The sequence below is a fragment of the Ailuropoda melanoleuca genome, chromosome 10 (genome assembly GCF_002007445.2).
Source record: "Ailuropoda melanoleuca isolate Jingjing chromosome 10, ASM200744v2, whole genome shotgun sequence".
Taxonomy (NCBI): Eukaryota; Metazoa; Chordata; class Mammalia; order Carnivora; family Ursidae; genus Ailuropoda; species Ailuropoda melanoleuca.
This window is the reverse complement of record NC_048227.1, coordinates 4,001,621-4,027,221: the sequence shown is the minus strand read 5'-3', so window position 1 is coordinate 4,027,221 and position 25,601 is coordinate 4,001,621. Positions and strand designations below refer to the sequence as shown.

The 25,601-nt window shown below is 50.2% G+C and overlaps 2 protein-coding genes across 6 annotated transcripts in view; both read left to right on the top strand.

Moving 5' to 3' along the window:
• Positions 1-25,521, top strand: part of LOC100463897 (RB-associated KRAB zinc finger protein) — a 50,337-nt gene extending 24,816 nt beyond the window's left edge. The window contains exons 7-8 of one of the 5 annotated variants that reach the window (XR_004628332.1): positions 23,113-23,210; positions 25,095-25,521. The gene's annotated coding sequence lies outside the window, so the exon portion shown is untranslated. The other 4 variants (XR_004628331.1, XM_034669772.1, XM_034669771.1 and 1 more) reach the window with 4 other exon arrangements.
• Positions 20,254-21,231, top strand: LOC100463643 (olfactory receptor 10AC1-like). Its single transcript, XM_002916476.1, has one exon. It carries the CDS (start codon positions 20,254-20,256, stop codon positions 21,229-21,231), a length of 978 nt encoding a protein of 325 aa, XP_002916522.1.
• Positions 25,522-25,601: the final 80 nt, after the last annotated feature.

The window sequence follows — 25,601 nt, the reverse complement described above, 5'->3', positions numbered from 1 at the left end:
GTGCTTGGCGGGTTGGGAAGGGAAGAGGGCTGGCTGAGCTCAGCCGCCCGGCCAGGAGGAGTTACGACAAGGGATGGACTGTGTGCACTTGACTTGATTGCCCCTTCCTCATACTAGGCAAAGCTTGAAGTGTGAGCAGATTAACGCCTGGCTGAAGGAACAGTAATCCAGGAGCTGGGGCTTGGTGGTGTGCTTCGCCACCCCAGCTGCCTGTTTGTTCCATCAGTCTGCTGGGCTTCACCGTGAGACATGTGGTCAGGCATGGCCGTGGCTCCCCTTCCATCCCAGCCAGAGCCTGCCTCTTTAACCATGAGGTTACAGTATTCCCCAAATTAAATTATACAAAGGTCACAAAGAGAACAAATCTGTAACCCCCTCCCCCCCACCCCGAGTTGCCACCGTGGTAATCACAAGAGTTCCCTTTCACGTTTAGGAAATCGGATTGCTGTAGTGCCTGTCAAATCGAGGAACTAGTTAAATTGTAGACTTCTGAGCTAAGTACGGAGTGAAAATAATGTCCAGAAATCCCCCAAGGGAAGACAGGATGTGGTCCTTCAATGGAGGAACATGTGGCCCCTGGGGACGGTGAAGAAACGGATGCAAATATCATGGCATCTGAGGAGCACAGCTCCCAAACCGTATTCTTTTCTCCACACAATCAGCTGACCTGAGGACCGTGGAACAAGAAAGCAAGTGCTTAGCTCAGGACCACCAGACAACCCACAAGCCTGGCAGGACTGGGGAGTAGGTGGAACACAGGTAGGTGTTCAGCACCCCCCCACACACACACCCCATAGCCCTCAAAGCTAAGCTTTCGCAGCAACAGAAGAAAATTGGCATATTTTACTGGTTAAAAACAAGGAAGAGGGAATCCTTTTGCAGCATGCTTGTCTGGTGGGGTGGACAAACAGGAAATGCACACCAACTTTGCCAGCTTTGGGGCACATGGGTTCTCCATAAACCCTCACTGGGAAACAGTAATTGGCTTTTCCTGCCAGCAAGATTCCAGGAGAGAAAAGGAACTCTGGCAAAATCTGAGACTTCAGCCACTAAAAAGGAACAGACTGAACTACCTCCACTAAATAAAAATCCTCAGAGAAACAAGAGTGTATTGGTGACGTGAGGTAGGAATAAGTAAAAAAGAGGTGAAATGTTGGGTGTGAACAATGAAGATTCAAGAGTTCAGAAAGCAAGAATAAAGAAAATGTACCGGGAAAGGGGTAGAAGTGGAGGTTTCTGCCAGATAGCAGGAGTCTCCGAAGCGGGGGAGACTGCAGCAGTGCAGAGGAGGAACTACTTGGGGGGAGGTACTTAATTTCATATATTTGGAAAAAACCAAAATGACCTCAAAAGACCATTCAGTGCTCCAAACAGGAAAGATACAGAAATATCCATACCTCAACAAAGTGAAATATAAGGACACTGAAGATAAAATTTTGCAAGTTTCTGTAAAGAGGCAATCACTCAAAAAGACAATAATTTCTCATTTTCCATTTTTGGCCAAAATGAAGTGACAGGAACCAGATTTACCCTTTTGACTAAACTGAAAACTTGGACAAAATAAAGTCAGGGCATTGGGACAGTGGGCACCTGGAGTGCTGCCTGGACAGACCTTCTGGGCCACAGTGCAGGAAAGGGCGCCCCAAGTCGCTGGGTAGGCTTGGAAAGCAGAACACAGGAGAGCCCCCAAACACCAGGGGTCTACAGGGCCTTGCTCTTCAAGCAGAGGCTTGGCTCTGGCCTGGGGCGTGGCCTGCTGTGGTCGGGGCGTGGTTGGGGCGGAGGCTCTCTCGACTCTAGGGGTGTGGCTAACGGGCGTGGGCGTGGTTATACCTTGGGGCGTGGGCATAGTAGGACGGTTGGGTGGTGCGTAACAGTGGAGGCCTGATCCAGTGGGGCATGGCTGTGCTGGGGGCATGATGTTTGTGTCAAGGGTTGGGTGTAACAATGAGTGGGGCGTGGTGATGCCCTGGGCGTGGTCGGTAGTGGGTCGTGGCTCTGGCTGCGGAAGGCTCCAGAAGCAGCTCGGTAAGAACTGTCTGGATCTAATAGCCCCTGGGGAGCCAGAGGCCAGTGACCAGGCTGTGGGCAGACACGAGGGCAGCAGGAAGACAGGAAGGCCTGCCGGCAGGTGAGAAGTAATTGAGGCTTGGGCTCTAGGGCTGGGCCTCCGGGGCGGTGGGCCTGGCACCCGGAAGGGGGAGGGGATAGAAGGGCAGAGTGGGAGATGGTACCTGGACAAAGAGCAGGACCTCTGACCCCCCCGGCCTTCACTGCCTTGCCAGCCGCCCTGCTTGCTCGGCCATGTGGCGCCCGTTGGTCCTGATGCTGCTGCTGCTCCCTGTCGTCCCCATCCCTAGCACCACTGCAGCTCCCATCCCGGATGCCAAAACCCAGGACAGCCTGCAGAGCCTTCTCCAAGGTTGCAGCCGTCTCTTGTTGGGGTTTGGGGAGAGGAAGAAGACAGAGAGGAGGGGTGGGGCAGACAGGAAGAGAAGTCAGGGACGCAGAGAAAGGGAGAGACAGCATTAAAGGGAGGGGGCCCGAGGGACAGAAACAGAGATACAACACGATAGAGGAAGGTCAGGAATAAGGAGAAAGTGGGACGAATAGACAAGGGACCGAGATTAAAAAACAAAACAAAACAGGGAACAAATTGGGGGTGGGGGTGGACTGGTTTGACCGTCCTGGTCAAAGGGTGGACAGAGAAGGAGTGAGGGACAAGGGGCCACATGGACAGCTTTCCCTCTGTCCCATGGACTCAAGTGCCTCCCCGGGAACTGCCACCACACAGAGGAGCAGGGACCCTGGCTGGGGAGCAGCCCCTTTTCCAGCTAGCACCAGAAAGCCCCTTCTGGAACCCAACCTGTTCTCCTTCACCAGGTACTCAAGCTGGAGGAGACAGAGGGCCGTGGGCCATCGCAAATCAAGTTCCTCACTCTGGCTGTACTCCTGGGTTATGAGCCCCAAAGCCCCGGAGGCTGGCCTGCGGCTCTGTGAGAAGCCTCCACAGCTACAGGCCATCTGCCACAGGCTTCTTAAAGGGGGCCTGCCCCGAAGGGAGACCTGGGGCCTCCCTCAGTTCAAACAGCCCACCCCCAAGACCCACTTGAGGCTCATCAGCAGCTGATGGGTCTGGGGGTGGGCACCAGAGCACTGGCAGGGGACAGATATGTACCCTTACCAGACCCCATCCCCAGCTCCATTTAGAAATAAAGTCCTTTCTTACAGTCAGCTGTGCTGTTTCCTTTCAGGGCTGGTCCCCAACGCCTGGCCAACTAAAAATAATTTATTCTACTACCTAATTTACAAGCTCCCGTGGCAGCAACATGATGGCCGATGCTTACCAGAGAGTGTGGCTTGCGTGTAGTTCTCAAAAATATTTTGTCGTTACAAATAGGCATACATAGTTGAGTCCACTGTGTGCTGTCTGGAGGGTGCTGCTCCCTGACACTCTAGCTCAAGCTCCCACTTCAGTATTGCCTAAAGGGGTGATCACATTGGACTGTTTAAAAATACTAGAAAAATAATAAATAATAATTAAAAAAATAAAAATACTAGAGTCCTATTGTCCTAATGCTGGAATTGAAGATAACACATGTCGATGGGTTGGTGAAAAGAAATGGGTCATTCATAGTGGGGGACCTCTATCTCTCTTTGGAGGTGAAGAAGCACTATTTGTTCAATTAAGTTTTGAGGTTTAAGTGATGACATATTCCTCTTTGGTTCTGTGTTCTGGTGGCTGTGGGTGTGTCTGGGCCCTATGGCAACATGGGCACGGCCAGCTGTACTCCAGCCTATGAGGGTCCCAGCCATTGTCTGGATGGGTCCCTGCCTTGATCTGAGCCAGAGGAGCTGGCCCACAGTGCATCTGCCTTTAGCAGATTGGTGGAGCCAGGTGGATGTGGGGGCATCGAGAAAGGGAGCAGGGGGCTGAGCTGGAGGCCAGAGAGGTGAGGACCATGCTGATAGAGTGGGCCAGATGGCAATTATAAACTGGGCTCAGGGGCATCTGGGTGGCTCAGTCGGTTAAGCATCTGACTCTTGATCTCGGCTCAGGTCTTGATCTCAGGGTCATGAGTTCAAGCCCCACGTTGGGCTCCCTGCTGCACATGAAGCCTACTTTAAAAAAACAAACAAAACAAAAAACTGGTCCCAGGCAAGGCTCAGGGGGCAGAGCTGTTGGAGGAGCAGCTGCACCAGGAACCCAAGTGAGCATACCTGATGGAGATATCAACCAGCAAGAAATGGCACCCTACTGGTGCAAGGGGAGCCTACAGGACGGTGCTGTGCCCTATTTTCAAGCCACAGTGTGACTCAGTTTACTCTTCGGCTTGTCTGTGGGACCGCAGGCCAATGGAACCATCCAATCAAATGGCAGCTGCTTCTGCTAACAAATTCCTATCCAGTATCAGCAGGACCTGGTATTGGGACCCTCTATATCCTTGGGGCCTGTGTCTCAAATCTCCAGACAGGTGCATCCAGCTGCTGGTTCGGTCTCTGTGCTGGGGCTTTGCTCATGCTCTTCCACTGCCTGGAATGCCATCTCTGTTTTCCTCCCCTCAGCTGTTAGGATGGAAAAGCATGAGACATCATTACAGAGCCCATAGAACATTATTATGAACATTCTATGCCAGTAAGTTTGAAAACCTGGATAAAACAGCCAAGTTTCTAGAAAACACAACTTACTGAAACTGACACAAGAAATGGAATCTACAGTTTAAAATCTTCCCATCAAAAAATCTGCAGACTCAGCTCACCTCAGTAGCAAATCGTTCTTAACACTTTAGAAAAATAATGGCAATCTTACATAAACTCCTCCAGAGAATAGAAAATGTGTGTTAGGAAACCAGAATAGCCTTGTTGCAAAACCTGAAAAGTGAATTTTGAGAAAGGAACAATTTCAGTTCAATCTCTCAAAAACACAGGTGCAAAGATCTTAAGGTATTAGAATGAATCACCATCCTAAGAACAAGTGTGGGAATGGTGACTTGATTAGGTAGAAAAGCTCAGCCATGAGTTGCTGGCCAAGAGCCGTGCATGCATGTGTACGTGCATGCTTTCAAGAGGAAGGGGAAGAGGTTTGGGGTTTGGTCAGCAGCAGAGAAATGGCTTTCCATGAGGGGAGGGTGTACCCAGGTCCTCCCATGGTATCGGGGTTTCTGGGATGGCTGCTGCCCATGGCCTGGGTTCGTGTCTTCTCAGAGTCCTGGGCTCTGAGCACTTTGGTTCTGACCTGGGGTTAGGGGCAGGCTGCAGGCTCAGGTTCCCTCAGGGTCTGAGACTTGAAGGTGGAGGCTTGAGGATCAGAATGCAGGAATGCTGGGAACAGCTAGCACATTCTGTGTGGCAGCAACCTCAGCGATGGGGAGTGGGGGGGGCTGCTCACTGTGGCAGCCAGTTCATTCTGATGATACAACTCCTGTTCACATCCGGACCCATGCCTGCAAATTGTGTGGGTAATGAAAGGTGAGGGGTCCCTGAAGCCACACAGGGAGGACCCTAAAGGTCTTTTCCTCCTCAGAACCTACCCTCAGGATGCTTCATTCTGGGAAAAGCAGGAGCTGAGATAAAGGTCTTGGGGAAAGAAGGGGACCCCCTTCTCACTGATGTCATAGACCAGCCCCAAGACAGGGATGGAGACAGAGTTTCAGATACAGGACTATGTCAGGGACACCTCTGTGCCACCCCCAGGTCAGTCTGCCCTGTAGAGAATTTCAGAGCCCCTATAGGGGATGAACTGGACCAGGGGCTGAGGGGGAGTGGCTGGTGCCCCCCCCCACCGGTAGTACCACTTAGGGCTTTGAGAAACATAGGGAAGAATTGGGAGCCCAAGGAAGCCCCTCCAGCTGGAGAGCATTCACAGCGCAGGAGTAAAACAGAGTGACCTTGTTCCCAACGAGACACGTAGTCACTCTATAGAGAATCAGGGTAAGGTCCAGTGTGGGGGGGTGGGTGTGCAATGCGGAACAAGAGTGAAGGCACAGACACATGGCTCCTGTCCTGCCACGGGGGAGTCTCTGCTGCAATGTGACAGCTCCCCGTCAAAATCTGAGTCTCCATTTCCCCAGCTGTAAAATGAGAATAGCAGTAGCACCTCCCACAAAAAGGGGACTCCCATCCTCTTAGGTTGCCACCTTGGATCAAGAGTGTGGAGCTTGGGCTTGTGAAAAACTGTTCTAAACAACACTTTGTCATTGATGGCTTGGCATCTGTTGGTTACAGGACCAAACTACTGGCTAACGTTGTTTACATCTCTGTGGCCTGGCTCTCGAAGGTGCTCAGAAATCATGCTACAGACCCTCTGTTCACACACCTTAACATCTGTGTTTCTCTGCTCGTGAGTCAAAAACATCTGTTTTTTCCCCACACTAGGAATGAAGGCTTGGTCCCACTTCCTCTCTCTCCCTCTCTCCCTGTTCCTGTACGTGGGGTGGCTTCATGTGGTCAGCTCTGCTTGGCACAATGTTCCTCTGTTTTCGGGGAGCTCCCCACCCTCATCCTTTCAGCAAATGCCCTCCTGCCCTTGCCTGGGAGGACGGTGCTCCCTCTCTAACCTGATGGAATCTCTGGCTCAAGGGGCTCCACCAGGAAAACATGACATTTTTTGAAATTCCAATTTATAGGGACAAGTACCAAATTTCCTTTTGAGAAAGTTACACTCCCACCAACTGTGTGTGAGAAAGCCTGTTTCCTCTCATCTTTGTCAGCTCTGGATTCAGAAACTTCAAACGTATTTTGGTCAATACTTTTGCAAAAGCAAAATATTGCACTTCAATTTTTTTTTTCCATTTATTGAATCAAGAGTAAACCTGAGGGGACAGGCCCTTCCATAATGGAAGAATAAGGACCTCTGAAAATCTGTCCCATCAAAGCAACAAAACACTGATGAAAACAAGGGTCATAATCAACTTTTGCAGAACTTTGGAAATTGACCAAAGGCTCGGAACAATTTGTGGAGACTTTATTCAAGAAAAATGGGTGAATATAAGAACAGTGAACTTTGGGGCATTTAAATTTGCCCTATTTGCATCCCTCTCTCCCCAGCTCTGGGGTAGCCTTGAATACTAGCGGCCTCTGAAACATAGCCCCAGTGAAAAGCAGCAGCCTAGCAGCCACTGGAGGGACCAAATGGGCTGAAGATTCCCAGAAGCTCCATCCCCAGGGAATTGTCAAAACTTGGCCTGTATGGCAGCTCCCCAAAAAAGCCTCATCTGTAGGAACTGTCTTTATTTTCCCTGATTATGAGCTCACTGTGGGAGTAAAGCCCTATCCCTGGGGCATTTGTCAAAACCAATTAGTGGCCTTTTAATTACATTGTAGCTATCTGGGGTGATGATACCAGTTGAGGCAAACAAGAGGCTGGCCAAGAACTTAAAAGGAAAATATGGGGGAAGAGAAGCTCTGACTTACTGCCCCTTGCCTAAGAGGTCGTGCACACGTCCAGCAAGTACCATGGAGAGCGTTAGTCTCACATCTGCTTGGCCTTGAGACTCTGAGCAAGCAGGAAGCAAAGGCTAGGGCACAGTTGATTGCTGGGGCAGTGAGGGTGTCCCCACATGCAAGGGGCCCCTTGACAAAGCCTGGGAGACTTAGAAGTTTAAGGCATGTATGGAAAGCTCTGTCCAACCATTACCTAAAAACTAGGATAACTGAGCAAAGGCTTCATGCAACAAAGAATACAGACTTTACAGAATTAGTCAAAGAAAATCATCAAACACAACAACAAAGAGCAAAAGCTCTGAGGAGGGGGAAGGAAATCCATTGCCACACTATGTTATTTAAAATGGCCAGTTTTATGTATGGGGCACCTGGGTGGCAGAGCGGTTAAGCGTCTGCCTTCGGCTCAGGGCGTGATCCCAGTGTTATGGGATCGAGCCCCACGTCAGGCTCCTCCGCTATGCCTGCTTCTTCCTCTCCCACTTCCCCTGCTTGTGTTCCCTCTCTCGCTGGCTGTCTCTATCTCTGTCGAATAAATAAATAAAATCTTTAAAAAAAAATAAAAATAAAAATAAAATGGCCAGTTTTATGTAAAAAAGAAAGAGATAGATACAAAGAAACAGAAAAGTGTGGCCTGTACACATACAATTAAAAACCAGTCAGTACTGGCCCCGAGAAATCCCAGATGTTGGTTGGACAAAGTAGACAAAGACTTCAAACAAGTGATTATAAATATGTTTAAGTAAATTATAAAATCTCTGTTGATGGGTTTATAAGATATAATTTGTATGACGATAATAGCACATACAAATGTAGGGAGAGAACGTACCCGTATATTGGAGGAGTGTTTTTGTATACTATTAAAGTTAGGTTGGTATTAATCCAAGCTAGACTGTTTTAAATTAAGATGTTAAATCAGGGCACCTGGGTGGCTCAGTTGGTTAAGTGTGCCTTCAGCTCAGGTCATGATCTCAGGGTCCTGGGATCGAGCCCCATGTTGGGCTCCCCACTTGGCGGGGAGTCTTCTTCTCCCTCTCCCTCTGCCCCTCCCCCCTGCCCATGCTCGTGCTCTCTCTCTCCCTCCCTCTCTCAAAATAAATAAAATCTTAAAAAAAAAAGGTAAGCCCAAAATATATGTAGTAAAGGAAACAAGGAAATAAAAATGGTACACTAGAAAAGATCTATTTAATATAAAAGAGGGCAATAATGGAAAAATAAAGGAATAAAAAAGATATAAGGCATACAGAAAACAAATAAGAAAATTGTAAAACTAAGTCTCTCCTTATTAGTTACTTTAAATATTAATGGATTAGGGGTGCCTGGGTAGTGCAGTCGTTAAGCATCTGCCTTCGGCTCAGGGCGTGATCCTGGTGTTCCGGGATCGAGTCCCACATCAGGCTCCTCCACTGGGAGCCTGCTTCTTCGTCTCCCACTCCCCTGCTGTGTTCCCTCTCTCGCTGGCTGTCTCTCTGTCACATAAATAAACAAAATCTTTTTAAAAAAAATAATAAATGTTAATGGATTAAACCCTTTGATCACAAGGCAGAGACTGGCAGAATGGATTAAAAATGATCCAGGGGTGCCTGGGTGGCTCAGGCGGTTAAGAGTCTGATTCTTGATTTAGGCTCAGGTCATGATCTCAGGGTCATGAGATGGGGCCTGCATTGGGCTCCATGATCAGGGTGGAGTCGGCTTGAGACTCTCTCCTTCTCCCTCTGTCCCTCCCCCCTGCTCACACTCTCTCTCAGATGAATGAATCTTTTTAAAAAAGTGATCCAACTATATGCCATCTGCAAGATTATCACTTTATTTTTTAAAATATTTTGTTTATTAGAGAGAGCAGAGTGAGAGAGAGCATGAGTTGGGGGGATGGGGGTGGGAGGGTGGAGGGAGAGGGAGAAGCAGGCTCCTTGCTGAGCAGGGAGCTCGATGCAGGGCTTGATCCCAGGACCCTGGGATCATGACCTGAGCTGAAGGCAGACACTTAACTGACTGAGCCACCCAGGCGCCCCCAAGATTATCACTTTAGATTGAAAGACAAGAAATGCGTGAAAGGATGAGAAAAGATGTACCATGCAAACAATAATAAAAGATAAGTGGAGTGACTAGACCGTAGCAGACAAAATAGGCTTTGTGACAAAAAAAAATTATTACTAGAGATTAAGAAGAATATTTTATAATGATAAAAGGTTTGATCCATCAGGAATGCATATGATTATAAACATATACACCTAACAACAGAGCCCCGAAATATCTGGAGAAAAACTGGTCAAAGAGAAAATCAAAAAGGAAATCAGTATTTTGAATCAAATGAAAAAATTTTAAAAAACAATGTATAAAATTTTGTGGGACATGGTTAAAACAGTGTTTAGAGGGGAATAGCAATAAATGTCTATGTTGGGAAAGATCAAAGGTCTAAAGCTTGTGATGCCAGCTTCCTCCTTATCATGCTAGAAAAAGCAGCTCAGATTCACCAAAAGGAAGAAGAAGAAACGAAATAATACATGAAGAGAAATCAATCAAAATAGAAAATGGAGAAAAAATAGTCGAGAAAGTTGACGAAATTAAAGCTTGATCCTTTGAGAAGATCAATAAAAAAAGTCTAGCCAGATTAATTAGGAAAACGAGAGAAGCACAATTGATCACTGTGCACAGAAACTACAGATACTTAAATATGTGAACAACTTTATGCCAATAGATCCAGCAATTCAGACACACTGGACAAATTACTCAAATGACTCAAAGTTCACTTGAGCTTGTTTATCATTCATTAAATAGGGGAAGTTCCTTTCTCTCTCTGGTTTGCTGAGAATTTTTATCAGGGATAGATGTAGGATTTAGTCATATGCTTTTCCTGAATCTATTGAGGTGAGTGCGTGACTCTGTTTCTCCACATTTTACCTGATTTTGGTAATTTGTTTCTCCTTTTTTTCCTGGTCAGTCTCGCTGGAGATTTGTCAATCTTCTTGCTCTTCTCAAAAAATAAAATTGTGGTTTCATTCATCTTTCCTATTGTTTTAGTTTTTCCATTTTGGTGATTTCTGCTCTGATCTTTATTTTATTCCTTTCTTGTGCTTACTTTGTATTTAATTCACTATTCCTTTTCCAGTTTCTTAAGGCAGAAGCTGAGTGGTTTGAGATCTTTTTTTCTAACCCAGGAACTTGGTACTATAATTTTCTCTTTAACACAACAGTTGGCAAACAACCATGGACCAGTCAACAAATGCAGCCCACCACATCGTTTTGTACCTCCCCTAACTTAAGAATGCCTTTATGGGGGCGCCTGGGTGGCAGAGCGGTTAAGCGTCTGCCTTCGGCTCAGGGCGTGATCCCAGCATTCTGGGATCGAGCCCCACATCAGGCTCCTCTGCTATGAGCCTGCTTCTTCCTCTCCCACTCCCCCTGCTTGTGTTCCCTCTCTCGCTGGCTGTCTCTATCTCTGTCAAATAAATAAATAAAATCTTAAAAAAAAAAAAAAAAGAATGCCTTTATGTTTTTAAATGGTTGAGAAAAATCAAAAGAAAAATATTTCGTGACACATGAAAATTCTGCCAAGTTCAAATTTCAGTGTCCATAAATAAAGTGTTACTGGAGTAAGCACGATCACTCACTCCCACATGGCTGCATTGGCACAATCATGGCGGACTCAAGCAGGTGCAACAAAGAAGATGAGTTGCAACAGAGACCACGTATATCCATTCTGTAAAAGAGGAAAAGTGACTTCAAATACTGTACTTTTAAGACCCGGTGGAGTGAAGATTATTTTGCCATTGATTTAGATGGCAAAGCATTGTGTTGGCCATAGCAAACCATAGCTTTGCTAGAGAGTACGATAGACATTGACCTTACCAGACTGGATATTCATCATCATTTTCCCAGCTCACGGGAGAGCAACAGTCAGAAACATTAGAAAGCTTACAAAAGATGATCACATCACATCAGAATTTCTTCACAAAAATAAAAATGAGGTTTGGGGCACCTGGGTGGCTCAGTCATATAAGCATCTGACTGTTGATTTCTGCTCAGGTCATGATCTCAAGGTCATGGGATCGAGCCCCACGTCGGGCTCTGAGCTCAGTGGAGAGTCTGCTTCAGGATTCTCTCTCTCCCTTTCCCTCGGCCCCTCCTCCTGTTCTCTCTTTCAAATAAATAAATTAAATCTTTTTTTTTTTTTTTTGAAGAGGCTGAAATGAAACTGAGTTTCTGAGTGGCCCATTTATTAGCCAAGCAAGGAAAGCCGCTACCTACCTAATGGTGAGTTAATTAAATTGTGATGGAGACAGCTGGGGGGAAATGTGTGCAGAGAAGAGAAACATATTCTGAGATGTCTGGCCTTTTGGTGAGAAGAAGAGTCAAGGACATCGAGAGCAACATCAATAGTGAATTTCAAAACGAAGCAAGTGACTTCGAGTGGTTTTCCTTGTCTCTCAGTGAATTGACAGCTGTTACTGATACCTCCCAGGTTGTTCATTTTTTGAGAGGCCAATGCCAAGTTTGACATGATTGAAGAGTTAGCCTCGACAGATATCAAGAAACAACTACAGGTGAGGATATTTTCAAAGCTCAAGTTTAAAAGAGCAAATGATGCTCACAGTTGACACTACTGATCGATAACACACGGTGGGTTGAAATAGCTTTCAAAGAGTACCTGCTGATACGGTAGTTAATAGCCACAGACTTGAAATACCTTCTGTCTTCACAAGCTTGGTACATTCGTAAAACGTGTCCTCCTCTAAATATCTACAGGTATTTTCGCCAACATCGATTGCCATGCATCATGGAAGATTCACTGTTTGATGAATTCTTTCAGCTTTTGTACATCCAGAAATTCCAGAAATTTTTACATGTCTCCTTTCTTGAAAGATATTTTCACTGAGTACAGACCTTTTTTTTTTTCCTTTTTAGTCCTTTAAAGCTGTTCCTCCACTGTTTTCAGGTTTGCTGACAAGAAGTTGGCGATCACTCCTACCTTTATTCCTCTGTATAGAATGCATCTTTTTTATTTAAAATTTTTTTGTATTTTCTTTTTGCCCCTGACTTTAAGCTCTTTTTCTTGTGCTCAGAGTTTGTGGAGCTTCTTAGATATATGGATTTGGTTTTCATTAAATTTGGGAGTTTGGGGATCATTATTTCTTCAGATCTTTTTCTGCGTCCTCCTCTCCTTTTCTCCTTTTCTCCTTTTCAGATTCCAGTTGCACATTCATTATATTCATTGACTTTGTCCCACAACTTCCCAATTCTTTTTTTTCCTATCTGTATTTAATTTCGGATAGTTTCCATTGCGATGTCTTCAGCTGAGTTCACTAATTTCTCCTGCATTGTCTCCACACGGTGTATGTTTCATTTGGACCCAGCTGTTTTCTCCTCCAGAAGTTTGTCCGCCTTTTAAGTATTCCCCATCTCTCCTGGGCGTGACCAGTCTTTCTTCTAGCTTCCAGAACATATGGCATACAGTTGTGATGACCCTCCCAGTGTCCTTGTCTACTAAATCTGTTATCTGCGTCGTTTCTGGATTGGTTCTGATTGATTTTTCATGTCATTGTGAGTCATGTTTTCTTGCTTCTATGCATTCCGGGTAATTTTTTTTTAAATCACAGATCCCACTTACAGAAAGATAGTTTGTTATTCTCCATAGCTAATCTCTCGGGGTTTCCTGCTGAATCTACAAACAAGTGAAATCGTTCTCTCTGATACCGTTCATCCACCTGCATGAAGACAGATTGTTCTGACCCCCTTGCTAGTTCATAGCTGATCAGTGCCCCCCTCAACATGTTCAAACTAGAGTCACTGTTTCCAGATTATCAGCCGTATTTACTTATTCCTTTCTCTTCTTTAAAAATTTAAATCCCTGCTCCCCCCCCCTTTTTTTTTTGCTTATTTAGGACTCAGCCCATGGTTTTGATCTCTACACAAGTAAACAGCATGCTTATGGTTAATTATATGTCTTTACATTTTTCTTTGACACCAGACACAAGAGAATATGTATTTTAGGGTTCAAAAACAAGCAAAACTAATACAAGGTGCTAAAAAAATATTCTCCCTTAGGGAAGAGGGAAGACAGTGGTGGGGGGGGGAGGACTGAGGAGGGTCTCTGGAATTCTGGCAATGTTGTTTTTTCACTTTGTGAAAATTCAGTTGTACTATTATCCTGCGCAGTTTTCTGTAAGCCCATCGTATGTCACTTATAATGTTTATTTTTTAAATGATGACTAACATCTGGTAAAAATAACATTGGATTCCTACCCTACATCTTACAGGGTAAATTACATATTGATTAAGCACTTCATTGTTAAAAAAAAATCAGACCACAAATGTTTGAGAAGAAAAGGTGGAGAAATAATTTTAATTTTTTAAGAGTGTTTCGAGCATGATGTGCCACCCAGAAGCTACAAAAGAAAATATTGATGAATCTGACTACGTTGAAATAAAACAGTTCTCCACGGCAAAACTCATCATAAACAACATCAGAAGACACATAGCCAGGAAAAAGATTTACAATTCCTACTATAGGCAAGTTGAATTCCTTTAATATGATTTTTAAAAATGGCTTATAATCAATAAGAAGCTCCAAGAGCCACAGGCGAATAGAAAATGTGGGAAAGAAAAAGAATATGAACGAACAGTCCAAAAAATACAAATGTCTTTTAAAATAGGAGAAGGTGGTCAGCTTCACTTACAGAGAAGTACAAATTAAAATTAATGCTGAGACACCTCATTTCTACCAAATCGAGGACAATCTGACAGCACTGTGTTCGTGAAGGTGTGGGGGACGAGCAGGTGTTTTCATATATTCCAGATGGGAGCACTTAATGCTATAATAAAGTTGGAAAGTAACGTGAATAACTAACAAAATAACTGAGACAATTTAAAATGCACAACCCCGGGGCACCTGGGTGGCTCAGTCAGTTAAGCATCTGCCTTCAGCTTGGGTCATGATCCCAGAGTCCTGGGATCAAGTCCTGCATCGGGCTCCCTGGTCAGCGGGGAAACTGCTTCCCCTCTCCCTCTGCGCCTCCCCCCACTTGTACTCTCTCAAATAAATAATCTTAAAAAAAAGAAATAAAATGCACAAACTCACTGACCCTAATTGCATACATGCCAAATACCATGTAGATAAAGAAGGATATTTATCTCAGTATTGGTTGTAACGGCCAAAGATCAGAAACCATCTAAATGTCCTTCAATAGGGACTTGTTCAGTAAGTGACGGTGTCAGGAGTTACCTGGGCGGCTTGGTCAGTTAAGCTTCTGACTCTTGGTTTCAGCTCAGGTCGTGACCTCAGGGTCATGGAATTGAGCCTGCATTGGACTCTGTGCTCCATGGAGAGTCTGCTTGAAGATTCTCTCCCTTTCCCTCTGTCCTCCCCCATCCCACCCCACTCGCACTCGCTCTCTAAAATAAATAGACCTTATTTTTTTAAGTAGCAAATAACACACATGTGCATACTATCCCATGTATACCTAGAATATCTCTGTGAGGAGAAACGGATCTGATAAAGGCCATTGCCTCTGGGTGCGTTTAGAGGCAGGGTTCTCGGGGCAGACGATTCTTTTACACTCTTAGAATGTTGAACCAGGTATTTCATATTTTAAAAAGTAAACAAAATTAATGCCTAAAATAGTTAAGAAGACTATTAGCAAATAGAAAACAGGTGTAATTAAGTGTTAAATGGGAACAGCATTGTTTCGCAGTGCTGTGGTCATCTCTGTAATTGGGCAATGAGAACGTGGGAAGTCTGTGTTGTTGAGTTTGGTTGCTCGGCACTTTGGGGTATTTTCCAGTGACGGTGGTGGTGGTGGAGAAGGTGCCTACCCCCATCCACTCCACCAGTCGCCCCGTTCTGAGATCCAGACTGCTGGCCACCCGTCTTAGTTCAAACTTTGGGGAAATGTGGAGAGAGCAAGTACATTCCCCATCCCAGTTTACCCCCAGCTCCTGCTGCATTCCCTCCATCCCTGCAGGAGGTAGTGGCTTCCGTCCCCTTGGCCCAGAAGTTTCCGACTCTCCCAGGACACCCCAGTTCAGATTTCCCAAGTCGTCCTCCCCGCTCATCCCTCAGCCCCCAGCCTTCTGAGACCGCCGTTCTCGTCAGGCTCCGCGGTGCGGGGCCAAGATCACTGACGAGACCCTGGGGCTTTGGATGAAGCCAGCCCCCTAAGTGGGCCCTGGGAAACCTATTAAGTCACTCTTTGCTTACTGCGGGTGTCCCTGGTAACAGAGGCGGAGATCACGGGAGAAGAGGGGGAACGATATAGTGTAGCTGGGCTGCCCCCCATTTCCTACAAAGTCCTGCAGTCCGCTGCTACTTTCTGATCTGTATCCACAGAGGAACTGCTATTTGATCTGGGCTGTGAAGAATAAGTAGCTTTCCAGGTGGGGAAGGACGCTCTGATGTGGAGAAGGTGCGCACGGTCAGGGAGAGGCGGGAGATGGTGGCACGTGCAGGCTGCTGGGTGGCTCGTGGGGAAGGCGTGGGCAGGAGATGGGGGGACCAACAAGTCCCGTGGGGTCCATGTCACGATGGCCAGAACTTGCCCTGCTTCCACCCGGGATTCGGGTCACCTGCTCAGCACAGGCTTGATTTCTCCCCTTGCAAGCATCGCCACTGGGACTCATATTCCCTCCTCTCTCCGGGGTAGCAGGGTGTGAGCAAGGCGGCCGGCCAGCCCAGATGCTGAGGATTTAATTCAGGCTGCAGTTTGGGGTCTGGTGGCCCTGAGTCTGGCTTGAATGAATGAGTTTTCAAATTTTGGTCTCTTTTCTCTGGGGATGCCACGGAAGATGGGGAGTGAGTGCCAGGGACTGAGTGCAAAGCCACTGTTGGAATTCACCAGCTGAAACCCACGTTTGCAGTAGAGCAGAAATCCTGCGGGGAGAGGGTCTCAGGTCCAGAAGGCTGGGGGACATAGGAGACTCTTCTCTGTTCTCTGTCTCTTGTCTCTGTCTGTCTCTCCGTCTCTCTGTTTCTCTGTCTCGGTCTCTCTCTTTCTCCCTTTCTGTCTGTCCTTCTCTTTCTCTGTGTTTCTCCCTCTCTGGGTCTCTGTTAGCCCAGAGCCTGATGCACTCCCTGGGGTGGGGATGTTCTGCCAAGGGCCACGTGTCTTCCCTCCCGCTCTGCCTGCCGCTGCCCTCAGCGGTCCCCTCTGTCTGTCCCTCCTCATGTGCCTCGTTCTGTTTCCCCACCTCTGAATCTGCGTCCTCCTCTCTCCTGCAGCCCCCTTTCCGTTTCCCCCTCGCCTGGGTGGGGAAGGACCCACAGACAAGGCAGACAGAGAAAAGCATGGACTTTAAAATCAGACAGACTTGGGGACCTCTAGCTAAGGGAGATGCTGTGTGACTCCCCCAAGTCTCAGCTCCCCCATCTGTAAATTAACAGTAATAGTGACGTGTCTGTCTCACAGCGCCTCTCAAAGATCCAATAATCTGTGCATGGGGCGCATTTAGAGCACACCGTCAGGGCTGGACACGTGGCAGTGATTGTCACATAAGGGTCGTCACTGTGGTTCCGCTCCCCCCCACCCCCGCTCCTCAGCGTTTGGAGGGAATGCAGGGCTGTTGCCAACAAAGGGAAGTTGGGGGCGCTGTCAGCATCCCCGGGCAACTTTCCAGAAGGCCTTGGCAGAAGAGCTGCAGGGAGGATTTGGGGAAGAGGAACCAAGGGCGGCACTTGCAGGCTTCAGGGTCTTGGCCTCAGGGCACAGAGGCCAGGTGACACCGGTCTGTAGCCCGCCTCTGCCTCCCAGTTGCCGCGAGCCCCTCCCCTCCCTCCCACTCGCTGTCTGATCTCCAGAGAGCTTCAGCCAGGGCGGGATGTCACCCACACGCGGGGAGCAGGAAGCACAGGACAGGACTAAGCACGTGTTGATATGTTGGCGGTCTGTTCCATATGGTTCCTGCGTGTAGGGAGGGCTGTGCCAGGGGCTTTCCGGACGTGCTGCCGGCCCGTTGTCATGACCGAGGAGGCTGCTGGTGCCTTGTGAGATTCACACTCGCAGCTGTCCCTGCTGGTCAGTGAGACAGCTGAGACAGAACGGGTGTGTGTGAACCCCAAGGCCTGTTTGTGCCACTGGCCATTCTGGCTCCAAGAGACACACAGGATGGGCTCCTGCTGGGGGGAGAACTATGACATTACATCCCGGGGCCACAGGGCCTGCGACGCCCATCAAGGGGGATAGATGAAGAATTGGAGTCCCACTGGGAAGTGGGACTAGAAACGAAGCTCCTGACTCAACCCTGGGCACCGCTGTTATCTGAGGCCACCCCAGAGCCAGGTGGTGGGACAGAACACACACACGCACACACACACGCACACACTGGCGCATACACTGGCATGGCTGGAAAGAGCTGTTTCGATATGTACGCTGGTCTGAGGCTCTTCGAAGATCCGTAAATGGATGCCAACCGTTAGGCCTTGTCTAACGCCTCCCTTACTGATCTAGTGTTCGAGATTCACCAGTGCCCTTCGAACTCCTTTCTGGGCTCTTGAAACATCAAAATACCTTTAAAAAACAGTTTACCTTGGGCATCCGAGCATAACCACACACGCAACTTCCAGTAGAACCATACGATATCAGAACTTGAAGAAACTCTAAAGGTCGTCTGGTCCAACTCCCCTCTCCCAGGTGAGGAAACAGGCTGATACATGGTGGCCTGCTCGCCCGCACACAGCAGATGGTCAGGGACGGGGTCATGGCTCACAGGGCGGTGGCCATCGGCATGGGCTCTGGAGAAATGGCTTTGATGCACCAGCAGCCTCCTGTGAGGAGAGGGAGCGCCGTTAAACAGGAAGGAGCTGCTGGAGGGAGGATGGGCGGGGGGCTTCGGTGGGGCCTGAGGGACATCCACCGTGTGGTTACGCACGTGGGGGCCGGGAGGCAGCCATTCTGTCTGGCCAGCTGAGGCTCCTCGGGGACGGTGAGCTTGAATGAGGCTTCCGAGGGGTGGGGTTTTAAGGACTTGGGTGTATGAAGAGAAAGAGAAGAAGAAGAATATGCCTCTTATTTGAGTGAGTGAAGGGGATGGCAGGACCTCTGATGGCGAGGCAGCCAGACGAGCAGGCCTCTGGTAGTTTTGGGGGGCACTGGCCCTGAAGATGACCGAGAGTGTGGTTCCCATCTCAGGTTGACAGCAGCACTGATGACAAATGCTGAGGAGCACTTTAGGGGAAGAACCGACAGAAGGTGGGGACTACTGTCTGTCGTCAAGGGGTGAGACCTCTCCAGGACCAGAAACTCAGGGACATCATAGGGACACAGACAGGAGGCAAACATTTGGGAGAAATGGGGATTAATTCCCTCACTTAACAATAATTCAGCAAACAACAGACGTGACTCAAACCTTCCATTCCAGGAGCCTGAGTTTAGTAGAGTTGCCATGACAACCGTGGGATGAGAGGGTGACACCGGGAGGCAGGGGTCCTCACCCACACATAGCGTGTGACGTCAGCTCAGCTCTTCCCTGTAGATAATGTGGGGACTGCAGGGCATCCCAGGAACATCCGGCCCCCCCGTGTGCAGGGGCAGGTCTGCTCAGGACAGGCAAGTCATCCATTCATTCCACGTGGAGCCCATAGTGCCAGCGTGCAGCAGGAGACAAAGCCAGAAGTCACACTGAAGGGGACTTCGGATATAATCCTGGGGACAAAGAAGGGAGAGTTAAGCCAAGAATTGTCATCCGTTGTCTGGAGGGTCGTTCAGGTGGGCGGTGCTGGAGGCAGGAGGGCTGGCTGGGGTCCGCTGTGATCACTGAGGGGAGAGAAAGCCGGAGAGGTGAGAGAAGAGGGAAGTGCTCCCAGAGGTGTGCGGTGCACCTGCCCAGTCGTCCTGCAGGGTGCAGGAGGGGGGCTCATCCACAGTGACTTCTAACTTCGGAGCTGGGCCTGGGGCTGGCTCCATCCACAGAAGGTCGAGGAAGTTTCCTTGAGAAATGATGTAGTAGTTCGGGACAGGTTGAATTGGAAGTGTGGGTGGGGCGTGTGGCTGGCAGTGCTGAGGGTCTTCAGCTCAGAGAATGGAGTGGGTCTGTGTGGGGCTGAATGTCACAGCTTGGGCCGTGGGCATGGGTGTTGCAGCTCACGAACGCTGCTGTCCACCATAATAAGGAGCAGGTGCGTATCTTCCCCGGGATGGAATCAGAGAGAATGGACGGGCCCAGGATGACCATGGGGGTGTCCTGAGTCCAGCTAAGGGGAGAGCTGGAAAACATAAGACCAAAGACAACGGCCAGGGCAGGCGAGGACAGGAGGGCATGTGATCTATCCACAGAGAGCCGGGGGTGTGATCTCCCTGGGACGGGCAAGTGCGGGCGGTAGGACAGGCCTCTGTGGACGGGAGATTCCAGTGCTGCTCCAGCCCCTCACTCCTGGGTCCCAGGAGTGACCATCTCCATACCCAGAACCAGCTGCTTAGGAAAGAGCCTGTCCCTTCAGAAATCTGACCCCTCAGGCCACTGTCCACTCAGCTGTCCATCCCCACCTTCCTCCTTGAAGGCCGGCCCCTTGGGTGCAGAGGCTGTGGGCTCCGAATGCTGGACAGACCTGGGGGCTGGGTGGACAAGTGTGCAGAGACACCCTGGTACCTGGAAGAGCACAGGGCATGGAGGCCAGAGGGAGAGCGGACGATGGCTCCAGACATCTGAATTCCTGGGGCGACACTGGGCTGGGGGCAACAAGGCGCAGAGAGTGCTGGCTTGGGGACAAAGCCCTCTGTCCCTGGTGGAGGGGGGTGTGGGGGCCGTCTGTGTGTTTTCTGGGAGGGATGTGTCACCACGACCCTCGTCTCTGGCCTGCGCGCCTGTCATCCCGCAGGTCCCAACATGAGCCCCTGGCCTGAGTCAAACTGGACCACCCCACCGGAGTTCGTGATCCTGGGTTTCTCCGGGTGGCCCCAGGGGCTGCGGCTGCTGCTCTTTACCTTCCTCCTGCCACTCTATCTGGCCACGCTGGCGGGAAACCTGCTCATCCTGGGCCTGGCTGTCGTGGACCCTGCCCTGCACACTCCCATGTACTTCTTTCTGGGGGCACTGTCCACCGTGGAGGTGGCCTACACGCTCGTGCTGACCCCGCGCATGCTCGCCGGCTTCCTGCTGTCTCCGGGGGGCCAGGCCGTGGCCCGATCCACCTGCGCTGCCCAGATGGGCCTCTTTGTGGCGCTGGGAGGCTCTGAGTGCCTGCTGCTGGCCGCCATGGCCCTGGACCGCTACCTGGCCATCTGCCGTCCCCTCTACTACCCCCAGCTCATGACCACGGGGCTCTGCTGGTGCCTTCTCGCCTCCTGCTGTGTTGGGGGCTCTATCCTGGCCTTGGGGCTCACCACGGCCATTTTCCAGCTGCCCTTCTGCCAGGCGGGCTTAGTCAACCACGTCTTCTGTGACCTCCCGGCGGTGTTAGTGCTGGCCTGCGGGGACCGCCAGCTGCAGGAGCAGGTCCTGCTGGCAGCTTGCCTGCTGCTGCTGGTGCTGCCCCTGGCCCTGATCCTGCTGTCCTACACCAGGGTGCTGGTGGTTATCCTGGGTGTTGGGGGGCCTGCAGGCCGCCGCAAGGCCTTCAACACGGTGGCGTCACACCTCACGGTGGCTGTGCTCCACTACGGCTGTGCCACGGCCATGTACGCCAGACCCCTGAGCAGCCGCTCCCTCGAGGAGGACAAGCTGGTCTCGCTCATCTACGTCAGCCTCACACCACTGCTCTACCCCGCCATCTACACGCTGCGGAATCGGGATGTGCAGGGTGCCCTGCAGCGGGTGGTCGGCGGCAGGACACCAGGGACCGTCCACCAGGCTGACGTCAACTAACGGCGCGAGCCAGGTGGTGTCTGTCCTGAAATCTCCCTCACTGAGGGGAAAATCACCATTCCAGAGCCATCTGTAGCTCCCCAGGACGGGCTGAGTGTGGCGTACGAGGACTCCAAAATCGGACTGCAGCCTAGTTCTTTGGCATCTATGGACATCTCAAGCTGCATAGTCCTTGTCGGTGGCTCTGTGCTGTGGAATGTTCCGCAGCCCTTGTCTCTACCCAGTAGATGCCAGGAACACACCACCACTCCCCCACAGTTGAGATGCTCAAAACTGTCAGCAGACATTGCCAAATGCCACCCGAGGGGTAAGATCAGCCCTGGTTGAGAACAACTGTTCTGAACTCTGGCCACACAGTATCTTTTGAAGAGAAATGAGTACTCTTGTACAAGAAGTTTACAGCTGCGTGACTGATAATAGACAAAAACTGGAAACAGGCCAAATGTTCATGAACATGGAATAGACACGAAGATGGGGCGCCTGGGTGGCTCAGTCGGTGAAATGTCCGACTCTTGATTTTGGCCCAGGTCACAATCTCAGGGTCGTGAGATCAAGCCCCCATGTTGGGCTCCATACTGGGTGTGGAGTCTGTTTAACATTCTCTCCCCCTACCCGCCCCGTCCTTCCCCTGCCCCACTCTTTCTTTCTCTTATATAAAAAAAAAAAAAACCAAAAAATAGACACAAAAAACTTGTGGCATATTCATGTGATGGAATTCTACACAGCAACGAGAAAGAGTGCAGTCTTCCTGCAGGCAGACACAGACATAGTCCCGAGTGTAAGAAGTGAGCCACAGAGAGTACATACCGAATGCCTCCCTGCTCATAAGGGCCAACGACAGACTCATCTGTGATACCGTAACAGGGGTTACCCGGGAGAAGGGTCTGGGTTGGCACAGGCACTGGAGAAGTTCCACATTCTGATCTGGCTGGTAATGACATGGGTACGTGTGTGTGCAAATCTTCATCAAGATACTTACTTCAGATCTGTGCACTTTGCCGTCTGTGAAATCAACTACAGCTGCTTCAGCTGTTGGCAAAGTAAGGCAAGCCTCCGGGATTGCCCCGCCTTTGCTCATGCTGCTTTATGCCCCGGTACACTCTCGCTCTCTTCCACCTGTGACATTGTCTTCCTCCTCTCAATGACGACGGCTGCGACTCCAATACAATTTCAGCATCTGCTTCGTTTCCCGCTCACCTCCGCACGCCCCCCACGCAGCTATGCGGTGAGCTCTTTAAAGTCAGAGCTCAGACCCTGTTCTTCTAGTTCAAGATCCATGAACTTGGCGGTTCTTAATAAACATTTGATGGGAGGAGCAAACCAGAGACGAGCTCCTGGGTTGTGTGGGGGTCTCACGTGTGGGCTCCAGGCCCAGGGGCACAGCTCTGGAGTCCTACCAAGGGCAATAATCTGATGGAGTCCTCCTCTGGGGACTGTTCTTAGTGTCAAAGCTGGCTGACAACCTCAGCCGGCAAATTCTTGGGCCCAACTTACCAATCAATGGAAGGAGTCTCGGAAGCAGCAGGCTTGTAACTTGACATCCTAACTACGTTCAGAAAATTCCGCAGACCTGATTGTACCAGGGCCAGAGTCCCAGGGTCTGTGGGAGGGAACTTTTTGGAAAACATGCCCCGTAGAGAACCCTTCAGACTCCAGAAGTCTGAGAGGCAGAGTCTGTGCAGGGGGATCCTGCCTACCCGGCCTGTTGGCTGGAGAAGTGGCCCACCTCCGGGGGCTGCCTCGGAACCCGGGAAGAAGGGAATACATGCAGGCCCCACGGGGCTTCAAGAATGGAGTTATCAACTCGTGACAGGGTCTCCATCCGTCCGCCCGCCTGCCCGCCCGCGCCACCTGCTTTCTCACCTTCTGTGTCTCCCTCAGGCCCGTGCTAGGAGGAGAATGGGATGCCCCGATGTGCACAGAAAGTTCTGGCAGGAGGCACTGGATGCGCCACCCCCACCCCTCCCCGAATCCACCAGGTAGGAGAAGGTCTTGTATTCTCAAGGGGCCTGTGGTGCCTGGTGTTCGGCCGTGTGTGGTTGTGCACGGGGCTGACATTGCTCCGGCTCAGCTCCGGAGCTGGGGTTGGGCTCAGGAGGGGGCTCCACCAGCAGACGGCACCCCGTTAGAGTGGGAGCCGCCACCGAGGAGCCATTTGCACTTGACCAGCTCGCGGGCCTCCCTCAGGCAAAGCAGGAGCAGGTGTGGTGGATTTGGAGCCTGAGGCTGTCACCGGTTCATCTCAGGTGGGGGCAGGGTGCACCTGCGTCTGCGGCCCTGGGGCCCCGTGGCCCCTTGAACGGTGAGGCACAGCCCCTGGCTGCATCTCCGGGGGCAGGCCGCAGCTCAGGGCCGGTGTGAGCAGCTCAGCAGCCCGCCGGCCCTCCTCACCCCTCCTGCTGCACAAAGTCTTTTAGAGTATTGGGAGTCTTGAGATGCGTAAAGTTTCAAGTTTGGGGTTCTTTTTTCATTTATTTATTGAGGTATAAGTGACACGTACCATGACATTAACTTCAGGTGTACAACAGGGTTCTATAGATGCGCATATTGTAAAATGATCACAGGTATAGGTAACATCATCATCTCACATTTGCCACATTTTCCCCCTTGTGATGAGAACTTTTAAGATTTACTGTCTTAGCAGCTTTCAAACACATGATAGTTTCCCGGTTCAGATTCTGTATCATCCCTTGCTGATCTGACCTCAGATTCTTACTGGAAAGATCTGCAGTGGATGTCCCCCCGCGGCCACTTCCCTCTCCGGGGTGTCCCAGTCGGCCACCCCAGGACAGGAGCGACTCGCAGCACTGTGACTGTGACAGGTGGACCCCCAGGTCCCCAGCCCTGGCGCGTCGGCGCTCTGCAGGCTGACCAGCCCAGGGCCACGTCTCTGGGCTTTGACGTTAGCGAGGAGCTTGCTAACTTGTTCGGGCCAAGTGGGGCTTAGACCGTTGGCATTAGGCCACTAGATCCCATGCCACCATGTGCCAGGGGTGGGATCTGCAATATCCCACAGGGTTGAGGGATAGGGTGCACAGCAACAGAGGGAGCGCAGGCCCTGGCCCCTACCTTTGCAGGGAGCCGCACCTTCCCTGAGCACAAGGGCCCCATGGCACCAGTCAGGACTCCTGGGGCCACCTATGAGAACAGCTGGGCGGGTGCTCAGACTGGGGGAGCTCCCTCGAAGTCCAGCACTCGCTGGGGGAACTCGCCCTCTGCGGGGCGTTAACAGGTGGAAGACAGACCCACAGCATCACAAACCAGCCTCTGTGACAACCCTCCCAGGTCCAGAAGGACTCTGGTTGCTTCTTTCCCAGCTCGCACTTTGGGATGGGAAGGAGCAGCACTCTGCATGGGCAGTAGCCGCGGAGCAAAGCAGCGCCCACTGAGGCCAGCAAGCCCCGGGGGAGGGGAGCCCAGATGGAACGGCCCCCTGGCAGAGCCAGTTAGCCAGCCGTTCCCACTAAAAGGCATTCCCCGCAGACTCTCCCAGCCTGTTCCTGTGGCCAGTTGTTATGACTTTGTTAAACTAACACTTGTTAAGAGGAGCACAGGTACTGGTGGTCAGCGGATTCAACAGCAGGCCACAGGGCCTGGGGGAAGACACAGCAGACCTGGAGGGGCCACACAGGGATGTCAAAGCAGAAAGCAGAGAGAGACTGGACCCGGGGCACATGACTTTATTAGGGTCCCTAGGCTAGGACCACACTGGTCAATTCAAACCAGAAAAGCAGGGTTTAGGTAAGTGCCACAGGGGTCTCAGCTAAGGAGTGCGTAAGGCAGACAGGTGCTGGCAAGCAGGGGAGTCTGCAGCTCGCAAGGAGGTGGGAGAAGCCACATGGGGACCTCACATTCACTTGCAGCTCTGCGGCCAGACAAGGTGGGTGCGGAGCCGAGATACCACGGAGCAGCGCAGCCAGCTCTGGACAGGTGTGCATCTAAGCTGTGAATTTACTGTTATCCACATGGGCATAAGATGTGCTGCCTGCGGCTGTGAGTTCACGTCTTGTCAAATCCTTTGAATATTTATTTGTCTTCCTCTAGTTTGCCTTTTAGGAACTCACGCTCGCTCTTCTCGTTTTAATCTAGATGCTTCTCTGTAGACTGAATCCTAGGAATCTGCTTTGGTCTACTCTCTGTTCACTTTCTCTGCAGCTCAGTATCGTTTACCGCTGGGCTTTCCGCTCAGCATTGTGATGTTCACGTTGCAGTGCCTGTATTTCTCATTTCTAGACACTCTGTGTGCTCCCCTTTCCAAAGAGACCAGTTATCTGGCTTGGTGCCCTGCTTTCATGTGGTTTTAAGTTTTTGCTTTTAATCATTTGTGAAGTAGTTATAGAATTTTGTGTGTTTCTATGACCCTAAAATAC

Excerpts from the sequence above, each read along its gene's own strand:
- LOC100463643 (XM_002916476.1), top strand. The coding sequence starts at position 20,254 with ATGAGCCCCTGGCCTGAGTCAAACTGGACCACCCCACCGGAGTTCGTG.